Raw genomic sequence first — 19,578 nt, forward strand, 5'->3', positions numbered from 1 at the left:
GTGTCCTCATCTGAAACAGGGCTGTTGAAAGGATGGAAGCGAGTGACAAGTCTGGCACAGCACCTCGGAGCACGTGGGGCCTGCCCCTCTACTGGATGGTGACTGTGGGCAGGGTCCCTGCCTTGGGAGGGGGAAGGGGTGCTCCCTCCCAGACCGGGGGTGGGGGGCAGGGAAGGGAGTCCAGCCTCCCCGAGATCTAGGAACTCTGGGTCCTCCTGCTTCTCCCAACCCCCAAAGCCCCCCTTTCTCCTGGGCCCCTCAGCTGTCTAGGCCCCTGAGACCCGAGTGTTCTCCTGCCCTCGAGTCCTGGAGCATCTCTTGGGAGGCACCCCCCTCTGGGCGGGCCTGACCCTTGGCGTCCTCGGAGCAGCAAGGGAGCACCCCTGCTGTCGCCAGGCCACCCAGCCCTCGGTGGGGACCCAAGGGGAGCCCACCCTCCTCCCCTTCCATGTTCAGATTCCCCCCCCAACTGTCATTAAAATAACAAGTTTCTGTTACAATCTAAACATTCCCACATCGCATAAAGGGTTATATTACACCCGAGTCACTCCCGGGCCCGTGTTTGCACAGAAAAGCTCACGGCAGGTCCCCCCTCCTGACGAAGTGACTTATTAAAGTTTAAACAGTAATTAACAGAACAATAAAAATAAAGGGATGTTTGGGGAGTCATAGCGCACACAGGGTTTTGGCAGTGCTAGCAGTTTTGCAGTACCCTGTGCTGGCAGCCAAATGCGACTGTGAAGCCAGGGGGGCCAGAGGACGGGGCCGGGACTGGGCCAGAGAGGCTTCAGGCCTGAAGGGTGAGGAAGCGGGGCCAGGCTGGAGGGAGGGGAAGAGGGGCTTGGGAGGCTGGCGCGGGGCTGTGCGGGGCGCCACCAGCCACCACCCCACCCCCCAGGATCCGGAGGAGCGGGGTGGGTGCCACGGGAGCAGGAGAGAAGGCCTGACGCCGGCAGGAAACCGCCGAGCCGGGTGGCGGAGGCTTTGCCAGGCCAGAGCCCAGCCTGGCCCCGGGCACTTCCGGGAGCCCGCTGCCTTGGTCACATCCAGCCAACTCCAGCACGGCCCTGGCTGGGGGAGCACCGTGGGCATCGCCAGACCCCGCCATGAATGATTCCCGGGGCTGGACCCCAGCCACTCTGGGCTCCTCTCCCAGTTGGGCAGGTACCTCTCCCAGCTCCTGTGGCTGGGGCACCACATACCCCTGAGAACTCTCCTGAAGCTACTGGCCACCAGGAAGCACAAGCAAGGACTCAGAGGACAGACCCTCCTCTCTGCCCTCAGTGGCGGGGAGATTAGCCAGCCCCACTCATGCTGGGCCCCACCTAAAGAGAGGAAGCACGGGGCTAGCTGGAGGGCTGGTCCAAGGCCGAGCCAGTCATCCTTCACCCTCTCTGGTTCTCCCTGCACAAGCTCCACCTAGAGGCTCAGACACCTGGCTGTAGGGGATGGCAGAGAGCCAGGGAGGAGCCCCGGAAAGAGGAGGGCTCCACTTGGACAAGGCCAGCACGCTTTGCTTTTTCCTAAAGCCTTGGGGGCTGAGGAGGAAGGGTGGGCGGGAACCCTTGGAGGCCACAATGCATGTGTGTTCTCAAACCCCAGCCAGGTGATGGGCACCAGGTACTCCTGGGTGGGCCTCAGACTTAGCAGCCCCCAAATACCCTCCCTTCATCTCCCTCCCAGACTCCTTGGGCCGTCTGGGACTATGTTGTCGGGGGCTCTCTCTCTCTGACCTTACAGTCTCAGAGCCCGTGGCCAGTCTTGTGGACCTCGCCTGCCCACTACCTGTGCCTGCCCTTCCAAGAGAAGCCACTGCACAAAGCTCTCTCCTCACTGCATAGGATTCATTCCCAAAGCAGTTTGGGGGACAGCACCCCCAGTTCAGGTGCTTCCCACAAGGGCAGAGCAAAGGGCCAACTTGGGGACACCATGAGGACCCTGAGAGCACTCTTCACCCTTCTCTTGGCCTTCTCCACATCCCTGTGCCTCAGTGCACCAACCTGCCCAGGCCCAAGTGGGCATCTGAGTTCTGCTGTAGTCTCTCTCCACCTTGGTGCCCGCCACCCGCAGCCTGGACCAGCATCGAGCCCAGAATCCGGCCCCTGGCCCAGGGAGAGCAGCCCTGCTGGGTCCCTGGTGCTGGCTCCCAGGCTGGTTCTTCCACATCTCAGCTGCAGGGACTGACGTGAGCAGCTGACAGCCACACGTGGAGGTGAGGCGCTGGGCTGGGGCCAGATACGCTCTCTGAGCCCTGTGTCTCCTGGGATCTGGTTCCTGGGCAGCTGGTGGGCACAAAGGGCAGGGACTCTGGCTCTGGCTGGCCCCCATGGTGCCTGGCCATGCCCCTGCCTCTCACCAAGTTCCTGCAGGCACAGCCAGGGGAGTGCTGGGCCCAAATGACCACAGTGCCGCCTGGGCTCTAGGCACAAAGAACTTTGCCCTGAAGACGTGGAGAAGAGCCAGTAGGAGAAGGGCTCTCCTCCCACTCTTTCCTGGGCAGAGCGCTTTGGGGCTCCACCCCCTGCCCCAAGATGAGTGATTCATGGTGCGAAGAGAGTGGAGGGTCAGGCAGAGAGAGCTCAAGAAGGGGGCAGGCGATGCTTCCCAATCCCCCAGAGGCTCTGCTCAAGAGCCAGCCTGGAAGGAAGTCAGGGGCTCAACCCCCCTTGCTGCTGGAGGAGGCCTCCCCTCCCCCCGAGTCACCCAGCACCAAAGCTGGGGTGCGAGTGGGGAGACACACTCGGTTAGGATAAGGACTGATGGAAGGAGGGCAGGTGGGGACAGAGGGCTTCTAACAGGTGTGCTGTAATGTGGGCAAACTGGGAGCAGGCTGCTCATCCTAATCTGCTCTGTTTCTAGAACCCTCCACCTTCTCCTCTGTCCCAGGGGCATGGCAAGGAGCTCTGGCTGGACAAGGAGCTCCCAAGGGTGGCAGCAATCAGAGCACAGGTTGTCCTAGATTTGTGTAGAACTTTAGAACTGGAAGGGAACTGAGGTCCAGGAGGTTGAGAGACTCCTCAGAAACCCATGTCACTCACTCGTCAGGACCAGACAAATCCGGAGCCTCAACCCCCTACCTGGGCCCTCTCATGACCAGCAGATCAAATTGCTACACATTTGTGCTTTAAAGGGGAACTTTCTGCAGCCCTTGTAGACTGCTCCAGGGCCCACTGGCCCCAAATCCCACAAGGGTTCCCTGCTGGAAAAGCTTCAACCCCACACTGGCCCACCTGGGCAAGGACCCCAAATGGCTCTGAGCCAACACTTTCAGGGTGCAGGGCCTGAAATTCAGGCTCCCAGCACCCAAGGGAAGCACAAGGAGAGTCTGTGGCCTGGCTTACCCACTGGAAAAGGGGCAGGACATAGGGGTGGGTGGCCATATGAGGGACAGCCTGCCTGGGTGCAGCGTGGGAGCATGTGTGTTCGAGGGAGGGGACCTTCCTCTTGCAGAGACTGAGACCCCCAGAACTTGTGAGTTGTGCTGTGAAGGGGAAAACAGGGCAAAGCACCATTCTGGGATTTAGAGGAAGGGCCTGGGAGAGAGGCAGCCCCGGGAAAGAAGGTGGGGATGGCAGCAGGTGGCAGAGGGGTGTGATGGTGGACGCTGCCATCCCACCCTCCCCACAGCCCATCTCCACAATCCCCTTGCTAAGGCTGCCAACGACATGAGGGGACTAAGTTAAGAGTATTTTTAAAACTGTGGCCCTGGTGGAGGGGTTTAGCAGTTGTCAGCCATCTGGAGTAAGGAATTACCGTCACCTCCCTGATCCTATGGCCCTAAACCCAAAGCTGGTTACAGCACGAGGGGGAGGCAGCAGGTGGGTGGGGCGGGGGCCTGTCTGGGGAGGTGTCCACAGGCCTGGGGAGCCCCTCCCTTTGCCCTGGGAGGGGGCCTGGGGCTGGGGAGGGGGCTGGAGAGCCTGGTATCCTCTGTGCCCACTCAGGCTCCCCCGCCCGCTCACGCACGCTCACTCCCTGGGCCGCGCCAGCTCGCGCAGGGGCCGTCAGGTAAATTAGATCTGAAAGCTGACAATTTCTGACCATATTTCCTTGATTATTTCAAACAAATGCACAGCAGCCGCTGTAAGGAGATTAAAGTGACATAAACGTCCCGAGTGGGAGGGGGGAGGGCAGAGGATTCAGGTCACCCCCATCCGTCCCCCGCCTGACAGACGCTATATCGCTATCCAATCCAATAAAAAATCCCCCCCTTTTGCTTTAATTAATTTTACAGCTAGCTTGCTTAATTACTTTCAATCAAAATCCTCCTGCCATCGCAAAATTAGAGATGGTTGAGCTCCATTAGCCTAAATTCTTCATTTCCATATAGAAAAGAAGCTGTCTGCATAGCCAGCCTGGGCCCCTGGCAGGACAGACGCCCGTCTGCCTGCCCGCTGCCAGCCAGCCCACTCCTGGCCTGCGCTCCATGGCTGTCTCTGGCCTGGGCATTGCCCCCCATCCTGCTCCACCACTGCTCCTGGGGGACACGGAGTTGAGGTCCAGGACCCCCCCCACCCCGTCCCCAACCCTTCCCCTGACTCATGCAGGGACTGTGGAGCCAGGCTGGACGACCAGGGCCCACTGCTCCTGGCTGAAGGGAATGGCCAATCCTGGGAGCCTGCTTTCCTGCTCAGGGGCCCCTGCTGCTCCCCCCCAGGAGCCCAGTCCCCTGGCTGCCCAAGCCCCTAGCAGGACAGTTGCGAGTCCCCTGCCTCAGCCCTCCTCAGGAAGCAGAGCTCCTAGCAGGGCAGGAGCCCTTCCCGCCTTGCACTTGGGCCCAGGTCGGTGTAGACCCCTGGAACCCACAGCACCCAGGGTCCCCCCTCTCTGCTGTTTCCCAGCTGGAGTCCTTGCTCACTATCTGAGCGACTCCAGGGCCAGCTGTCTCAATGGTGCTAACAGGCAACGTGGGCAGCCCCCACAGACTCTGGTGTTCTCCAGGGGGCCCCACGTGGGCCCCTCCTCGTCCTCTCACATCCCTGGTTCCCAGCCTGCAACAGCTGCTCCTCCACCCCCAGCCTGGGTTGGGTGGGTGGCGGCTCTGGGCTCTGTCCACATCCTGTGCCTGCACGGGCTCTCTTCTCCTCCCCTCCACCTGCCTCCTCCTCGCAGCCCCCAACCCCAACTCCGGAAGCTCCACTTCAGGTTTTCCATCCTACAGCCCTGAGTGTCACCACAGGGTCCGGCCCAACCTGGGCTCCAGCTGATTAAGGATCTGCAACAGGATGTAGGGATTACAGTAAAACCTGGCTCCGGATCTACAGGGGCAGGGGGCCAAGTCCTGGCTCTGGGGCTCCCCTCCCCTCCCATTTCTGCATGCCTCATCCCTCTTGGCTGCCAAGGGCCCAGGAAGGCTGAGCCTCTGGGGCCTCCCTGGGGTCTTGGCTGGACTCTGAGATGTGGGGTAGCATTAGGGGACCCAGGCCAAATCTGGCAGAAAGGCAAGATCGGGATGGGGTGGGGAAGGGGAGTTATGGCTGAAATCTGCCCTGGACCCTTTAATGGGGACCAGAAGCTAACCTGGTCCTCCTCAGGGAACAGGTATGGAGGCAGGATGTCCTGGGTCTGACCTCTGGGCAAAGGCAGAGCACGGTGGGGAAGGCAGCCCTCAGAAGTCTCCCTGAGGCCCTTCTAGGCAGCAGCCCTTACTGCGGCCCCACTGCTAAGGCTGAATGACTCTGGGGTGTGAGGGCAGCTTGGGTTGGGTGGGGAAACTGAACCTGGACCCCCAGAGCCTGGCTTCCCCAACGCCAGGGGCCCCCTGGTCTGTCTACAGGCTCCTCACTTCTAAGGGTCAGTGCACGTCCTCGTCTTCTGGGGCCCAGGTGAGTTTCTCAAATACATCCCAAGTACCTATAGGCACATACTTTGCAGGGTCCCGCTGGCCCTAGGGACTCGGGGAGTGCGGTTTCAGGTGCCAGAGGGCTCAGGGTCTACTGGGGAAGACACACCAGCACCAGAGCATTCTGCACCCACGGAAGGCATGGGAGGGAGGCCAGCTGTGAGTTCGAGGAGGGCCTCCTGGAGGCCAGCAGGTGCAGGAGGTAAAGAGGGTTAGTAAGCGGACACAGAGACGTGCCACCGTCCCAGCTGGGCTCCCCTGGGCTCCTGCTGCAGCTCTGCCCTCCACGCGGGTCTGCACGCTCTCTCCTGCCCCCTCTTCAGTGAGTCATCAGCAGAGGTGCCTCGTGGGAGGAACGGTGGGAGCAGCCCACTCCTCAGTGGCACCTGCTGACTTCCTGGCTATTCTCCCTCACACAGGGACAGGGCTGAGCCGCGTTCCTGCTCTGCCTCCAAGTACTGTGCTTGGCACAGATGGGTCAGCTTGGTAGGAGGGCGGCTGGAAGAGCAAGTCCCGGGCCCGTTAGCCAGAGCGCGAAGGGGCACGGCCCTAGTGGGCTGGCACAGCTCACCACTCACCCCTGGCCTGCCAGCCAGCCCCTGGGGAACAGGGAGCATCCCCCCGCAACCTCCTTCAGTTCAGGGCCCAGCTAATCCCACCCGGACCCCCATGCATCTTTCAGATGTCCCAGGTGAAATTTCATTTCCTCCTGGAAGCCCTCTGAGATCACCACACTCTGGAGGGTCCTGTCCTTGTCCTCTCCTGACGCCCTGCTCCGTCAGTGGCAGCGCATCTGTAATAACTTGTTTAATGACCCTTCTATCTCCCTAGACTGCAGGATCCGTAGGACGGGACTACTGTTTTAGCAGAGCGCCTGACCCAAATAAATATTTACTGAATGAATACAGAAAACTAAGTGCTTCTGAAGTTCATTAGGGGAAGAGCGGGGATGGGGGGTGTGGCCCGGCTTCTGTACCAAGCAGGCCCCGCGGAACTCTAGGAACCTTTCCTCCCTTGGGTGGGACTGAGGTTTGAAGCTCCTGGGTCTCTGACCCTCTTGTGCCTCAGGCTCACCTCCAAATGCCCTTCACAGGGCTCTGCCTCGAGAACAAAAGAGGCCCCAGTTGTTCCAACATTTCTCTGGGAGACGAACAACTGTTACCAGCCAGGCCCCTTCGGAATCAATCCAGCAACTGTTCGCACTGCTCTCCCTCCACCTCCCGTCTCTGTCCCAAAAAGGAGAAAAGGAAATTGAAAAAAGATGGGGGAAAATCCCAGCCCCAGCCCCAGCACCTCCCTACAGCCCCTCTCAAGTCTGTCTGGAAATGTTCTTACCACAAAGAGGGCACAGGGACAGCCACCTGCCATTGCAAACAACTGGCATGGCCACAGCAGAGGGTGAGGCTGTGAGATCAGGACCCAAAAAAAGGAGAAGGGAGTGCAGGCTGTGGGGAGAGATCAAAGCGGAGGGAGGGGCTGTGGGGGGCAGTGGGAGAGCTGGGAGAGCTGGAGGCTGAGGGAGGGAGAGGCCGAGGCCTGCAGAGACGCAGGAATTGGAGGCTCCCTGAGGCCAGGCTGAATGGGGAGGCAGGTGGCTTCTGTGGGGGCAGTGGCTACAAGGGTGGGGGAGGGTTTAAGGGGGGAGAAGAGGGAAGGAGAAGTTGACTGGGAAAGAGGGAGAGAGGTCTATTAAAAACCTCTCAGTGCATAACACAAAATGTCAGGGTTTATAGCTTCATTCCTGGCATTGCCGGGACCGAGAACCCTGCACAGAAATGTCACCGCTTGTCATGTTTAATCACCTGCTGTTTGTTAACACCTTCCCTGCAAGGAGCCTGTCTCAATCTGTCCCTGGGCCCCCAAGGGACCCGGAAACAGAAAACATCCCCAGCTCCTTCTCTGGGCTCTTGGCCCTGCCCCGGGGTCTCCAGGGAGGAGCTCCATTCACCACCTATCTGAAGGCCTCCCAGGAACCCCCAAAGTGACACTTCCTATCAGGCAGGCCTGGGAAAGGGGCCCATGCGGACCGAGCAAGAGGCTGCACCCTCCGGCCAGGGCCCGGGTGCTCCCAGGCTGCCTATTTGTCTCCTCCTCCTTCCACCTGCCTTTCTACGGCTGGCTGGCAGGCTGCCCCCTCTAACTCAGCTTCGCTCCCCCACCCTGGGGGTGAGAGAAGATGAACAGAGGAGAGCCCGCTCAGATCCCAGCAGGCTGGAGTTCACCAATCAGTCTGCTTGAACAGCAACTGCCATAGAACACGGGACATTCGCAGCCACTGTCCTTGTAGTTAAAACCGAGGCTCGCACCATCTGTGGTTCCGGCTTGGCTCACTCCTGGAGCATGCTTTCCTGAGTTGTTTAGACTAGGAATTCTCAGTCCTACTGCCCCATAATTCCTTCCTCTGGGGTGGCGGGGGGGGGGGGGGTAGGTGTGCGGTAGGAGGGTGGAAGAGGCCGCCCAAGCAGCCGCAGTCTGCCCAAGAGCACCCAACTGCTCCCTCCCTCCCTCTGAAAGCAGCGTGGTCAACACGGGGACAAGAGCGGGGGACTCCCTAGGATCACACCTGCCATACTCAGTACAGCCCCCAGGCTCAAACCCCACGCAGGGACCAGCAGCAAGTTTATCCTCTACAGTTCCCAAGGAGGCCTCATTACTTCTAGAAGCCATGAAGGCCAGTGGTGATATGCACCCCTTAGCTGAGCTGCAAGGGTCTCCTGGTGAACCAGGGGAAACGTCCTGATCTTCCCCTCCAGCAAAGTCTATGCTTACACAGAAACACATCCGACAAACATGCATCTGCTGTCCTGTCTCCTAGGAGAATGCCCGTTCATTAAGACTCTCCTCCTGAAGGGCCCTGGGTCCAGTCCACTCACTTCCATTTCACCAAAGAGACAAGTCAGAATGTTTTCCAACTCCCCTTCAACCCTTCCCTGTGAACAGAAGGGGATACCCCTTTCTCAGGAGATAGGTAGTAATGAGCGCCTCGAGGGGAGGCTACCTCCAAAAAGCTCAAAATGCAACCGCGTGAACAAGTGCATTTTATTTTGCAGGGAAGGCCCGGGATGTGCCCACATGTTACAGGTGGGACCTAGGGGGCACCCAGAGAGGTTTGGGGCAGTGGGCCCAGCAGCACGGGAAATATCCAGGACTGGGCTGCCAATGGAGGGGTCCTCCAGCAAGTCCCTCTTCCCCGTGGGAGGCAGCCCCCCTCCCTGACCCGTCCGTGTCTCTGGACCTCCTGTTTCTCCACCTGCGAAATAGGACAACTCTCTTTCTTCCGGGGAACTGGGATATTAAACTTGGCGTGCTCTGAATCTCTTGGGAGGCAGGTAGGCACTAGGTAAACTCATGGGTGCTCTGTTGTCACAAATCTGCCCCGTGTGCCCATCCTTGCCATAGGGGAAAGGGCTCAGCAGAAAGAGGAGGGGCGTGGAGGTGGGTGCACAGGGGCAAGTCCCTTCCTACATCCAGCAGAGGCTCCCAGGCAGTGTCTCGTCCTGCACTGGGAACACGTGTGTCACACCCGCTTGAGTTCACACGTGCCTCACCGCAGGCAGCAGCCCGTAGAGCTGGGTGTTTTAGGTGGAGCCAGCTGTAAATCACCCATCCTGGACATAGAGTATTCTAGTCCATGAGGTGCTCAGGCTCTCCGGGACCCCAAGGGAGGGGCGGTATCAATCAGCCCATCCACCTGCCTCCACAACTGAGGTGTTCACTGGACGTGGGTCTTTCAGGTCCTGGGCAAACCAGGGTGGCTGGTCACCATGCTGGGAGCTGGAAAGTGCTCCTGAAGCTCTGTGTTCTTAGGTATCAAGAGACGCGCTCTCTTGATGCCCAAGATGTGCTCCTGGGTGAACGGACCACCCAGGGCCTTCTCATGCCTGAGGGACGTCAGACTTGAGCCTCTCCCACCTGGGGGCTTTGAAAAGTGGTCCCCAGCATTGACAGGGACCTTGAGCACACATGGGACATGTCCTCTCAGCTCAGCCGGCCATGGTGGAGCTCGAGAAGAGCTGGGGGATGGGGCCTGGCCTGAGGTTTAGGGGAGCCCCCGGTCTAGACCTGTTCTGCCCAAGCCACCTGGATTTATCAGATGAGCACGGCCTCCCAGCCAGGCCCCCTGGTATAACCCTTCCATTAATTTACTATTCGATGGGAAATTATTCCTCACCCAGGAATATAAGTTTTCATCTTATTTTAAGTTAGATTCTTAAAGTAATTAGCAAGGCATCTGGCGATGACCTCACTGCTGTGGCTGGGCCCTGCAGGGGAGAAGGGCCGCCCTGAAGCTGCACAGACCCCAGCTCCAGGCCCACGAGGGAAGCTCAGGGAGAGCTGGGAGCCCCTAGACACCTGTCCTGGGTCCTGGGAGGGACGTGGGGGCGGGGCAGGCGCACGGTAGTCTCTGATATTCTCTGTTTGTGGAAAAACGCCTTTCCAGCACCACTTGCCCTGTGAACCTCCTGGTGGCAGATGCCGAAAAGCCTCAGCAGCTGGGGCCGCGGGCGCATTTTCTATTTTTAATTGTTTGATCAGAATATTAACTCATCTAGGTCCACTCCCAAGACACAGTTCCCCGCCAGAGGGTTTCCCCCATTTCCCAGACCTTCCTCTCTTTCTCCCTCTCGAGTCAGAAATCAACTTTGAATTTAATAATTGGAGACACAGACCTCAGTGAGTTTGCAAAGGTTCAGAACACTGGGGAGAAAAGGAAAGTAGGCGCTCCTCACTCAGAGGCACCCCGCACGGGGACCTCTGCTCTTCTCTCCGAGCCACTGACACGAGGTTTCGGGGCAGCAGCAGCAGGCTCAAGGACGCATAGGCACTGCCCCTCCGGTCGGAGCCCCACTTTTCCTGGCTGAGGGCCCTCTCCCCTCCTGGTCAGCCCCGCTGACCAGCGGCTCACTTGTCAATCGGGAGGGCCACCCAGAGGGGCTGGGGCCACTCAGGAGGCCCCTAGGGAAGGAGGCACGTGCCCCTGGGCTCAAACGGGTTTGGCAAGAGGCTGACTTTCCTTTTAGCTTCCATCTCCAAAAGGAGGGGAGGGCCGCGTCTCTATGGAGCCCAGAGGAGAACCTGCCAGAAAGTCCTCTGTGGGAGCAACACCAAGGGCTCCCGGCCCAGTCCCCCAGCAGGAAAGTCACACACCCCAGCCCGAGCCAAGTGTCACTTGAGCTTGAGACGGACCACACTGCTGGGAAGAGACTGTTAAGGCCAAACCCAAACACTTTGGCCCCCTCACTCCATCCTAGGGGGCCCCCCGACAGCACCGGGGCCACTGGGTCTCCTTTCTCCTACATGCCCTTGGCCCCCCTGCCACGCTCTTCCTTCTCAAGGTCATGGGGCTGTCCACACCAGGAATATTTACTCACCAGACTGGCCCTGTTAGCAGCACTCACCACAAATATGCTTTCTGATAAAGTTGGCAGAAAAAAAGTTCTAGAGCTCAAAACAATGTCAGAAATCATCCCCCACCCCACCAAGTGAGGGTGAGGTGAGGCCTGCAACCAGACTGCACAGCCAGCAGGGAGGAGTCCTGGGGGAGGCTTTTGTCACTCTCACGGTTCTCCTTCCTGTGCTACTTCCCAACATACAGCCTGTTGCCAGGGCACCGAGGGCTGGGGATGGTTCTGAGCTAGCTCTGGGTCTCGGTCCCCAAAGGGTGCAGCTCAGAAGCTGGGGCATGGGGAGCGGTCCTCTGCTTCTGCCGGCCAAGAGCCCTCTTGGTGGCCTCTGGAGGACAAGGCCAGCGGCCTGTTACCTCTGCTTCTCCCCGGGCCGCCTCACCTCACTGAGCCCCCTTCCCACCCACCCGCCCTCCCTCAGTGCACATGGGCCTTAATGTTTTTATTACCTGTTTGACTCGCTGCCTTATTGCTTCTCCCCTTAATGGGGCCGTAACCGTGGAAACGAGGAATAAACGGCCACCAGAAAATGAGATGATTAAACAGGTCACCCTGGCAAAACAAACTCAGCCAAGGAACCTCTGGGGGTGGGGAGGGGAGGCTCCCCCCCCCCCCCCCCCCCCACGGCCAGAAGGCTCGGACCAGACCTGGACCAGCATCCCAGTCCTTAGAACTGGGGCAGATACGCTGGGGCGCCCCCTGCTGGGCAGTGGGGCACCTGGCCAACCCCTCCCCAAGGCAGCCCACCTGGCTTGCTGTGGCCTTGGGCTCTCCGGCTAAGGGGATGACTGACGGGGAGGCAGGCCCTGGTCTACAGGGAGGTGATGATCTAGCCAAGGAGATGTACTTCTAGTGACGGTGACATGGTGGAGCCCCCTCTTACTCTTCGCCAGTTTCCATGCAGCACATTCCCTCCCAGGGTTCCCCCGAGTTCATGGAGAAAGCCTTACAAGGAAAGGCCAAAGCAGGCCAAATCTCACCTCGAGAAGGTTTCCTCTGGGAATCCCTGGTCTTTGGAGACATAACATGTGTCCAACCCACCCCCCGCTCCCCCAAAGCCAGACAGTGCCCTAGCCCAAACGCCATGCCAGGGGACAGAGGTCCGAGGTCTCGGCAATGTGGGGTGGGCCCTCTTTCTGGCACTGGGCCTACCTAGTTGGAGGGGTCCTGGGACTGGAAGCAGGACCAGAGAGGACGGACATGCTGTAGTGAGGTCTGCTTGGGGGGAGATGGAGGCGGGCGGGAGAGGAAGTAGAGGAGAATCCCAGACCATGCATCAGCCACTGCCCGCTTGCCCCCCATAGGGTAGCAGGCCACGGGTGCCAAATACCCTCCCAGGCCCAAGCCAGAGTCACGGTTAGTAGCTAATGCAGGCCCCCATCTAACCATACAATGCCTATCTTTATCCTTGGGCCCCCTTCATGTCATCTTTAATCCCAGCCCCACTCTTTCCTGTAAACCAGGCTATAGAAAGCTCTCAAGGAGCTAAAACCCAGGTCCCAAGGGAATCGGCCAACGTTTCCTGCCTGCCTCCTTCTGCCCCCACTAAGAAGCCGGGAGGCACTTGGCGAAGAGGCACATCAATCAATCAATTCCACCAGCACTAACAGTGGGAAGGCGTGAGACCAGCCCCGTATCGAGTGCTGGGAGGGGATGTCAACACAGAGCTAACACTAATGGTCGCCATTAGGAGCAGGAGTAGCAGAAGAGAGCACTTTGCTGGCCTTGACCTTCTGGGGGCCAGGGTACAGAAGCCTGAGTGCCACCCAGACACACCACTGCTGTGGGCCTAACCAGATCCTCAGAGATGCAGGCCCCCAGCCAGCCTCTTATCTCCTATCTCTTTCCAGGGCCAACTGGGCATGAGGCTGTAAGGAGGGGCAAGGTAGGCAGAAGGGCCTGGCTTTAGGGATCTGGGCGGCCTGGAAGAAAAGGGCAGAAGGCTGAGGTTGCAGGATGGGAAGCAGGAGTTCTGTTGGGGGGTGGGTGGCAGAGGACTAGGGAGCAAGGCCATGTGAAGTCCAGAACGTGCTGGGGGGTGCAGGGAACATCCGGCTGCCTATCTCCATCTGTGCCCTACTTTCCCCATCCTTTATCAAGTCCAAAGGCCACTCCTTCACAGAGCTTCCTGGGCTCCCACCCTGTGCCCCTCTGCCCCGTGGCAGCTGAACACACCTGTCTCCCTCCACCGGGTGGGTCCCAGAACGCAGGGAAGGACCAGGCAGCTTCGCGGCCCTGGCAGCTCTAGCAGGTGCTCCCTAACACGTTCTGAATCGCCAGCCTCACCACCCGCACGGGGTCTCTTCCTGGACAGGGGACACTACGTCCTGATGAATGTGGGGTGTGAGGAGCCAGGCTGCGGTCAGGCAGCCAGAGGGGTGAACGCTGGACCACCAAGTGGCTGCCTTTCACAAGCGGTCCAAGGGACAAAGGCCATCCTCTGCCCCCTGGGACCGCCAGCCTTCTCCTCCTCCCCTGCTCCTTCTTCCTCCTGCTGTACCCTGGCCCAGGTATCCTGGGATAGCTGCTGCTTGCCTCAGGGACCCTCAGGCTGGAATTACTACAGAGCAACTTCCTCCCGCGACTCCACGGCAAAGATGAGGAGGAGAAGATGTGGCAGCTGCTGGGGCGGTCAAGGTTTAAAAACCAGCTCAGGGAGGGCAGTGGTAAAGGACAAGCTTTGGGGCCCCGGGTGAGTGGGGCGGGGGGAGAAACGGCCTGACTCCTCTAAGCATGGCGGGCCAGCCAGAGGAGGCTGATGGTGGGGCAGGCACACCACTAACCTGGCAGGGTCCAGGCGGAGGAGCCGGCGCCCAGAATCTTCCCGGGCCCCACCCGATCCCCAGCCCAGGGACTTGAGCCAGGGGCAGCAGCTTTAATGAGGAGATGCTGCTGCGTGACTCAGCCCTCCAAAGGTGTCTCCATTTATTTTATTTTTCCATCATAAAAATCCAAGCTGCAACTCAGCCAGATTCCCTGGCCGTGGGGGATGGGCGAGTGGCGGCACGATGGCCAGGCTGCACGAGGTCTGGCTAAGTGGCCCCAGTGCCCTTCTCGGAGAGGAAAGTTAATGGGTTCTCCTGGCTGGTCCCTACAGGAAAAAAGGGCCTGGGATGGGGCCCCTCTAGGGATCCTTCCAGATGTGCCCTTGCTGCCTCTGCCTCTTGTTGCTAGAACAGCTGTGCTTGGGCTTTTAGCCCGTGTTCTGCTCTGATGTCTCAACCAGGACCAGGGCTGGTGCGAGGGCCACTTTGCAGTCCAGAGCCGCAGGTCGCAAATGCCTTCTTCGGAAGAGAAGTCCCGAACGATGTGCTTCTCACCTCCTCCCCTCAACCCCGTCCCCACGAACTGCCCCCACTGACGGTCCCCAGTAAGATCCAGTTGAGAGCTGGAGAGCCAGAGGCCTTAAAGGTCATCTGATGCTCAAGTCCCCGCACACGTCACAGCCAGCCTCTGTTTGAATGGTACCAGGAAACTCGCTACTTCCAAGACAGCCCATTCTGTCCTTGGCTCTGACTGCACCTTCCTGCCAAGATGGCACCTACCCCCTGCAGCAGACTGGCAAAACCGGTGCCCAACCTGACTGCAGGGACTGGCCCTAGCTTAGACTGGTCGAGTGGGTGTATCTGGCCAAGTAAAGGCTTGAGGAAGGAAAATTGAGGACAACCTGCTTCAGGCTTCCTCCACCGCTGAGGCCAGGGCTCGGATGCAACGGTGTGGGGTGGGGGTGGGGGTGTGTCTGTTCACAAGGCCAGGGGTTCCCGGCCCCAGAGTTCCAGCAGAGCTTATCCCAGGGAAAAAGCAGGTCTGGCTCAGTGAGCAACGCCAATCCTCCCACTGACCTCACCTGGATACCATGGCTACCAAGTGGACAGTGCCACCCCTTTCTGGCTCTCTGTCCCTGACCATCCCCTTGAACTTGCTCTCTTGCCTCTTTGGCCCTTGACCTGGTGGGGCCTAGCTTGGATCCTGATGGACAGCTCTAGCCCTGGACAGCCTCTCCTCTTCTTCTCACACTCTCCCTGGGGAGAGTGGGGGCAGTTACAAGCAGACCCTGAGAATCAAGGGCAAGGTCCCTCTCAAAGCTCCACTGTTGCTTCATGGCCCTTGCGCCCCTGCCTCCAGTCTTGTTGGGGCCTAGCCATCAGCCTAGTGGGGCCTAACACTGCGGAGCTTCCCAACTGCAGGATGGATTTACCTGTGTCTGAAAGCTCCCTCCCCCTCTCCCCTCCCCTGCCCGGCTCCCTCCCCCAGGGAAATCACTCTAAAAGGGCCTAATGGAACTATGTCCTCCTCTCTTCCTCTCTCTCCTCCCTCCCTCCTCTCTTTCCCTTTCCTTTTTTTTTTATTAGCATTTGTGGAATTTATTCCCAAACTCTCCTAATCTTCCGTACACAACCATTTGATTTGCATAACCCAACCCCCTCTCATAAAAACTGGCTGCTAGTTTAATTAAAAAATGTAAATTTGCTGTCATCTCGGGGCCTGGTGAATTAGGACGACATTGGCATTTTTTATTGCTAAAGACGTCCAGATTGATCCAGCCCTTGGCTGAACTATGGTGGGGGAATAGGGGTCCACATGGCCCTGGACGGTCCTGAGGTCCTGCTGTCCCCTCCTGAGAAGCCTAGGTTCTGCCACCACTGAATGGCTTCTGGACAGAATGCTTCAGGACCTGGACCTGCCCCAGGCTAGAGACGATGTTAACCCATGATCCAATGCTTTTAGGGTCCCTGGCGCCAGCAACCTTTTGGGGCCTGAGCCTCCAGCCTTGTCCTCTGCTACAGAAGCTCTCAGTGTAAGCTGCCCATGGTCCCCCCGAAGAAGAGAGCCCCTCACAGTCTCAGCAATGAGCCCTGGCCAGTGACGAGACCTTTGGCCATGGCTGGGTCCAGAAGTACATTCCAGATATTTTGGAAGATGAGCACAGAGTCAGCCCAGAGATAGGCTCCGAGGGGGATCTCAGAGTTCCCACCTGCTTCCCTTTTTTTGTGAAGAGGGAAAAAATTATTTTTCTTCTGAAGTTCTGAAATTAAGTGAAACTTCCAAATTCAAAGAAAAGGCTGAGATGGTATCGCCACATGACTCCTCCAGGAAGCAGTCAGAGCTCTGACAGCGGGACCTCCCCTCACCGAGTGGCCAGAGTCCAGGTCTAAGCCCTGCTGGGAGAGCCCTGCTCCAGCTAGAGGATGGACCACTCCACCTCAGTGACTCTTCCAGCTTCTAGGAAAAGTTTCCAGAGCCTATCCCTGGAGTGCTGGGAGAAGCAAGTCTCCCTAAGTCCCACGAGAGATGCTCTAAGAGGTTCTGCCACCCACAGGCCCAGGAGGCTCTCTCTCCAGTCGGGAGACACCCTCCAGAAGGGCTTTGGAGTCGTGCGCCCATAGCAGACTGGGAAGGACTGTTTGGGGGAAGGCAGGAGGGTGGACGCCAGCTCCAGTTGGCACCCAGGTTAGAGGGAGGAAGACGAGGAGAGCCCGCCTTCCAGCTGAGTAATGCCTGGGTCCACTGTGCCCGCCCACAAGCAGAGGCTCATCTGCCCCAGGTAGGGGGTGGTGCACACCGCCTGGCCCATCTGTAAGGACTGCTTTTTGGCTGGGTTGCGTGGGGGCCCTTTTTCTGAAGAAAGGGGGTGGGGCCCGGAGGAAGGAGGCAATGAGACACCTGATTAGGGTGGGGGTGGGCTGCTTTGTGGGCGTGGAGGCCAGGGAGGGGCAGCATGGCAACAGTGGCCTTAGACACCTTCATCACTTTGCCCAGCAGGGGGTGTCACATCTTTCCTGGGCACAGAGGTCCCGAGGACCTCCACGTCAGATTACCCGAGATCACACCTGGCTGGAGACTGTCATAAAAACTCTGAGCCACCTCCCTCCCCACAAACACACACCCACTACCCAGAGCTGACTGCCATCTCACCTACCCTGGGCCCCCCAGTGCTGCCTCCTTCCTGCTCTCTCTGCCCACTCTCCTTTGACCTCAGAAGGTCAAATGTCAGCTCATGGGCCCCAAGGGGCAATGCCATGAACTTGGGCCCATTATAAACAACAATCCTAACCGCCACCTATTCTTCTATAAATGAGACACAAGGGTTCAGAGATCAGTCTCAATGAATTATCGGCCTGTTTATTACGGACTCCTTTCAAAAACATTTAAGAAGACAGTGGCTTTTTCAGGCTAGGATCTGGGGTCCTGGTCAAAATGTGGTTTCAACAGAGAGGGCTAATTGAGAGCCTGAGGAGCTTATGGTAAACCTCAATCTGGGCTCAGGTTGGAACCCCAGGTGGGAAGAGAAGCGAAATATTGAAAAAATTAGATTAAAACCAATAAAAACACCAAAATATCAGGATAGACTGCCCCAGGCCAGCATCATGCTATCTGGAACCCTAGCCTAGGTGTCATACTAGGCCCCCCAAAACCCAGAGTCCAAATTTAGTAGTTTGCCTGGTGTACCCCCTGGGGGGAGCTAAAAAGGGGGATGGGAGAGAGTCCTGGGCCCCTCACTTTGAACTGATAACAGCCGCCTCATCCCACGGATTCTCAGGTGAAAAATACTCATTAGCCATAATAAGCAGCTTGATCATCCGACACAGCCTTGTCCCAAATAAATTAAATTCCTTTACCTTGAGACAGTCGCCCCGAAACCAGACTAACCACCTTTCCCAACAGGACGCTGCTTTCAAAAACTAAACCACCCCCCACTAAAAAAATAAAAACACACACCCCACAGCCTAACACACAGCGATCTTTGCAGGGGAAAAAGAAACACACACACACACACACCAAACACGGAGCCATTCAAAAACACGGAGAACAAAAACCCCCACAAAAACCCCCTAAATCCTCTCTCTGGGTGCCCCCCAGCTCCCTCTCCCCTCGGTCCTTTCATAATGACAAGCATCAAATTAGTCACAGTCACTAAGCAAGTAACAAATAATAACAATAATATCATCAGAAGCCTCGCAATCCAGAAACCAGGGCGAGAAGCGCAGCGGGCACCGGACCCTCTCCAGGCCAGCCCCCACCCCCTGCTCAGCTGCTACCTCATTGGGCTAAAAATACTAACTTCCGTAAAAGAACCGAAAGAAAAGTGAAAGAGCCTCCCCTGGTTCCCACCGCCGGTACCTGTACCAAGATCCATTCTCCTCTCTTTGGTCCCAAACTCTTCGAGGAACGCCAAAAACAGAAGGGGAAAGAAAAAACATGTTTAGTCTCTCGCAGTGCCCGCCGTCCCCCTCCCGCCCCCCTCGGCTCGCCGCACCCCCCAACGAGGGCCGGACAAGTCCCCGGGACCCGGCGAGCAGTGACAGGGGGGCCCGGGAGGGAGAGCGAAAGTTTCTCCCTCCCTCCCCTGTCGCTCTCACGCTCCGGCATTGCACACTCGGAGCAGCTCCTCTCGGCTCTCGAGTTTATTAAACTAAAAGAGAAACTATTTATAGACGCGGCCCGGGTCTGGGGGCCCGGCGGCCCGCGAGGCCTAGGGGGGCCCCCGCCCGCGCCCCCCGCCCGCGCTGGGGTCGAGCCCCGCGGCGGCGCCCCCTGCCCTCCCCCGCCCCACTGCCGTACTCACCATAGTCGGAGAGTCGAAAGCCGAATTCACTTAAATAATCAACTTTCATAATACTTAATTAATGCCTAATTGCAACTGATTACTCCCCGAATAACAAGTTGTTTTAAAGCCCTGATGTCATTGCTCCTGACGGTAACACTCAGGGTAACAGTTTGGCAGGAGGGAGCGGGCGGACGGGAGCGGCCGGGGGCGCTGCCAGGCGCCGAGGTGATTGGCAGGGCGGCCGCGGCGCCGCCTCCTCCGGGCCGGGCCGCGCCGCCCCGGCAGGTGAAAGAGCAGAGCTCGGCCCGCCCGCGCGCGCCCGCCCGCCGCGGTGCTGGAGTGAATGGGCGCGCGCTCGCCCGCCTGCCGCGCCGCTCCCGCACGCGCGCCCCCGCCGCTCCCCTGCGCGCGCGCGCGCGCAGCTCCTGCACACCCGCTCGGGAGGCTCGCCTCATTGGCTCAGTGACTCCCCAAACCTTAGACTTCGGGAGGAGGGAGGCGGGGACTCGGGGCGCTGACCCTGGCGGGAGGGGCGAGGCGGGCGGCGCTCGCACGCTCCCGCCTGCGTCCCGGCTCCGGCCCCGCGGGCGCCACTCGACGGCGGCCGCGCGCGGACTCACTCCGGGTGCCGGCGGGCACAGGCCTCGCGGCGCGCGCGGCCGCGGAAACTTTTCCGCGAGGGCGGGCGCAGGTGTGAGCGCCACGGGGTCGCGCTCGCCGGGTTGCGCGTCCTCGTGGTCCCTCGCGCGCGCCCTGTGGGCTCCGGGTGAGGCGGTACCAGG

The 19,578-nt window shown here is 59.0% G+C and overlaps 1 protein-coding gene across 3 annotated transcripts in view; it reads right to left on the reverse strand.

The window, feature by feature from the left end:
- The window catches only part of CASZ1 (castor zinc finger 1), a 122,547-nt gene that overhangs the window by 33,622 nt on the left and 69,347 nt on the right, over positions 1-19,578 (reverse strand). For 2 of the 3 annotated variants that reach the window (XM_021684035.2, XM_021684034.2), the window contains exons 1-2: positions 18,815-18,920; positions 18,370-18,408 (exon numbers count right to left, since the gene is read on the reverse strand). In XM_021684035.2, coding sequence (XP_021539710.1) covers positions 18,370-18,408; positions 18,815-18,863 — 88 coding nt within the window. In that variant the 5' untranslated portion in view covers positions 18,864-18,920. Of the gene's footprint in view, positions 1-18,369; positions 18,409-18,814; positions 18,921-19,578 lie in introns of those variants that run through there. The other variant, XM_021684036.2, reaches the window with a different exon arrangement.

This window comes from Neomonachus schauinslandi, chromosome 4 (assembly GCF_002201575.2).
Source record: "Neomonachus schauinslandi chromosome 4, ASM220157v2, whole genome shotgun sequence".
NCBI classification, from domain to species: Eukaryota; Metazoa; Chordata; class Mammalia; order Carnivora; family Phocidae; genus Neomonachus; species Neomonachus schauinslandi.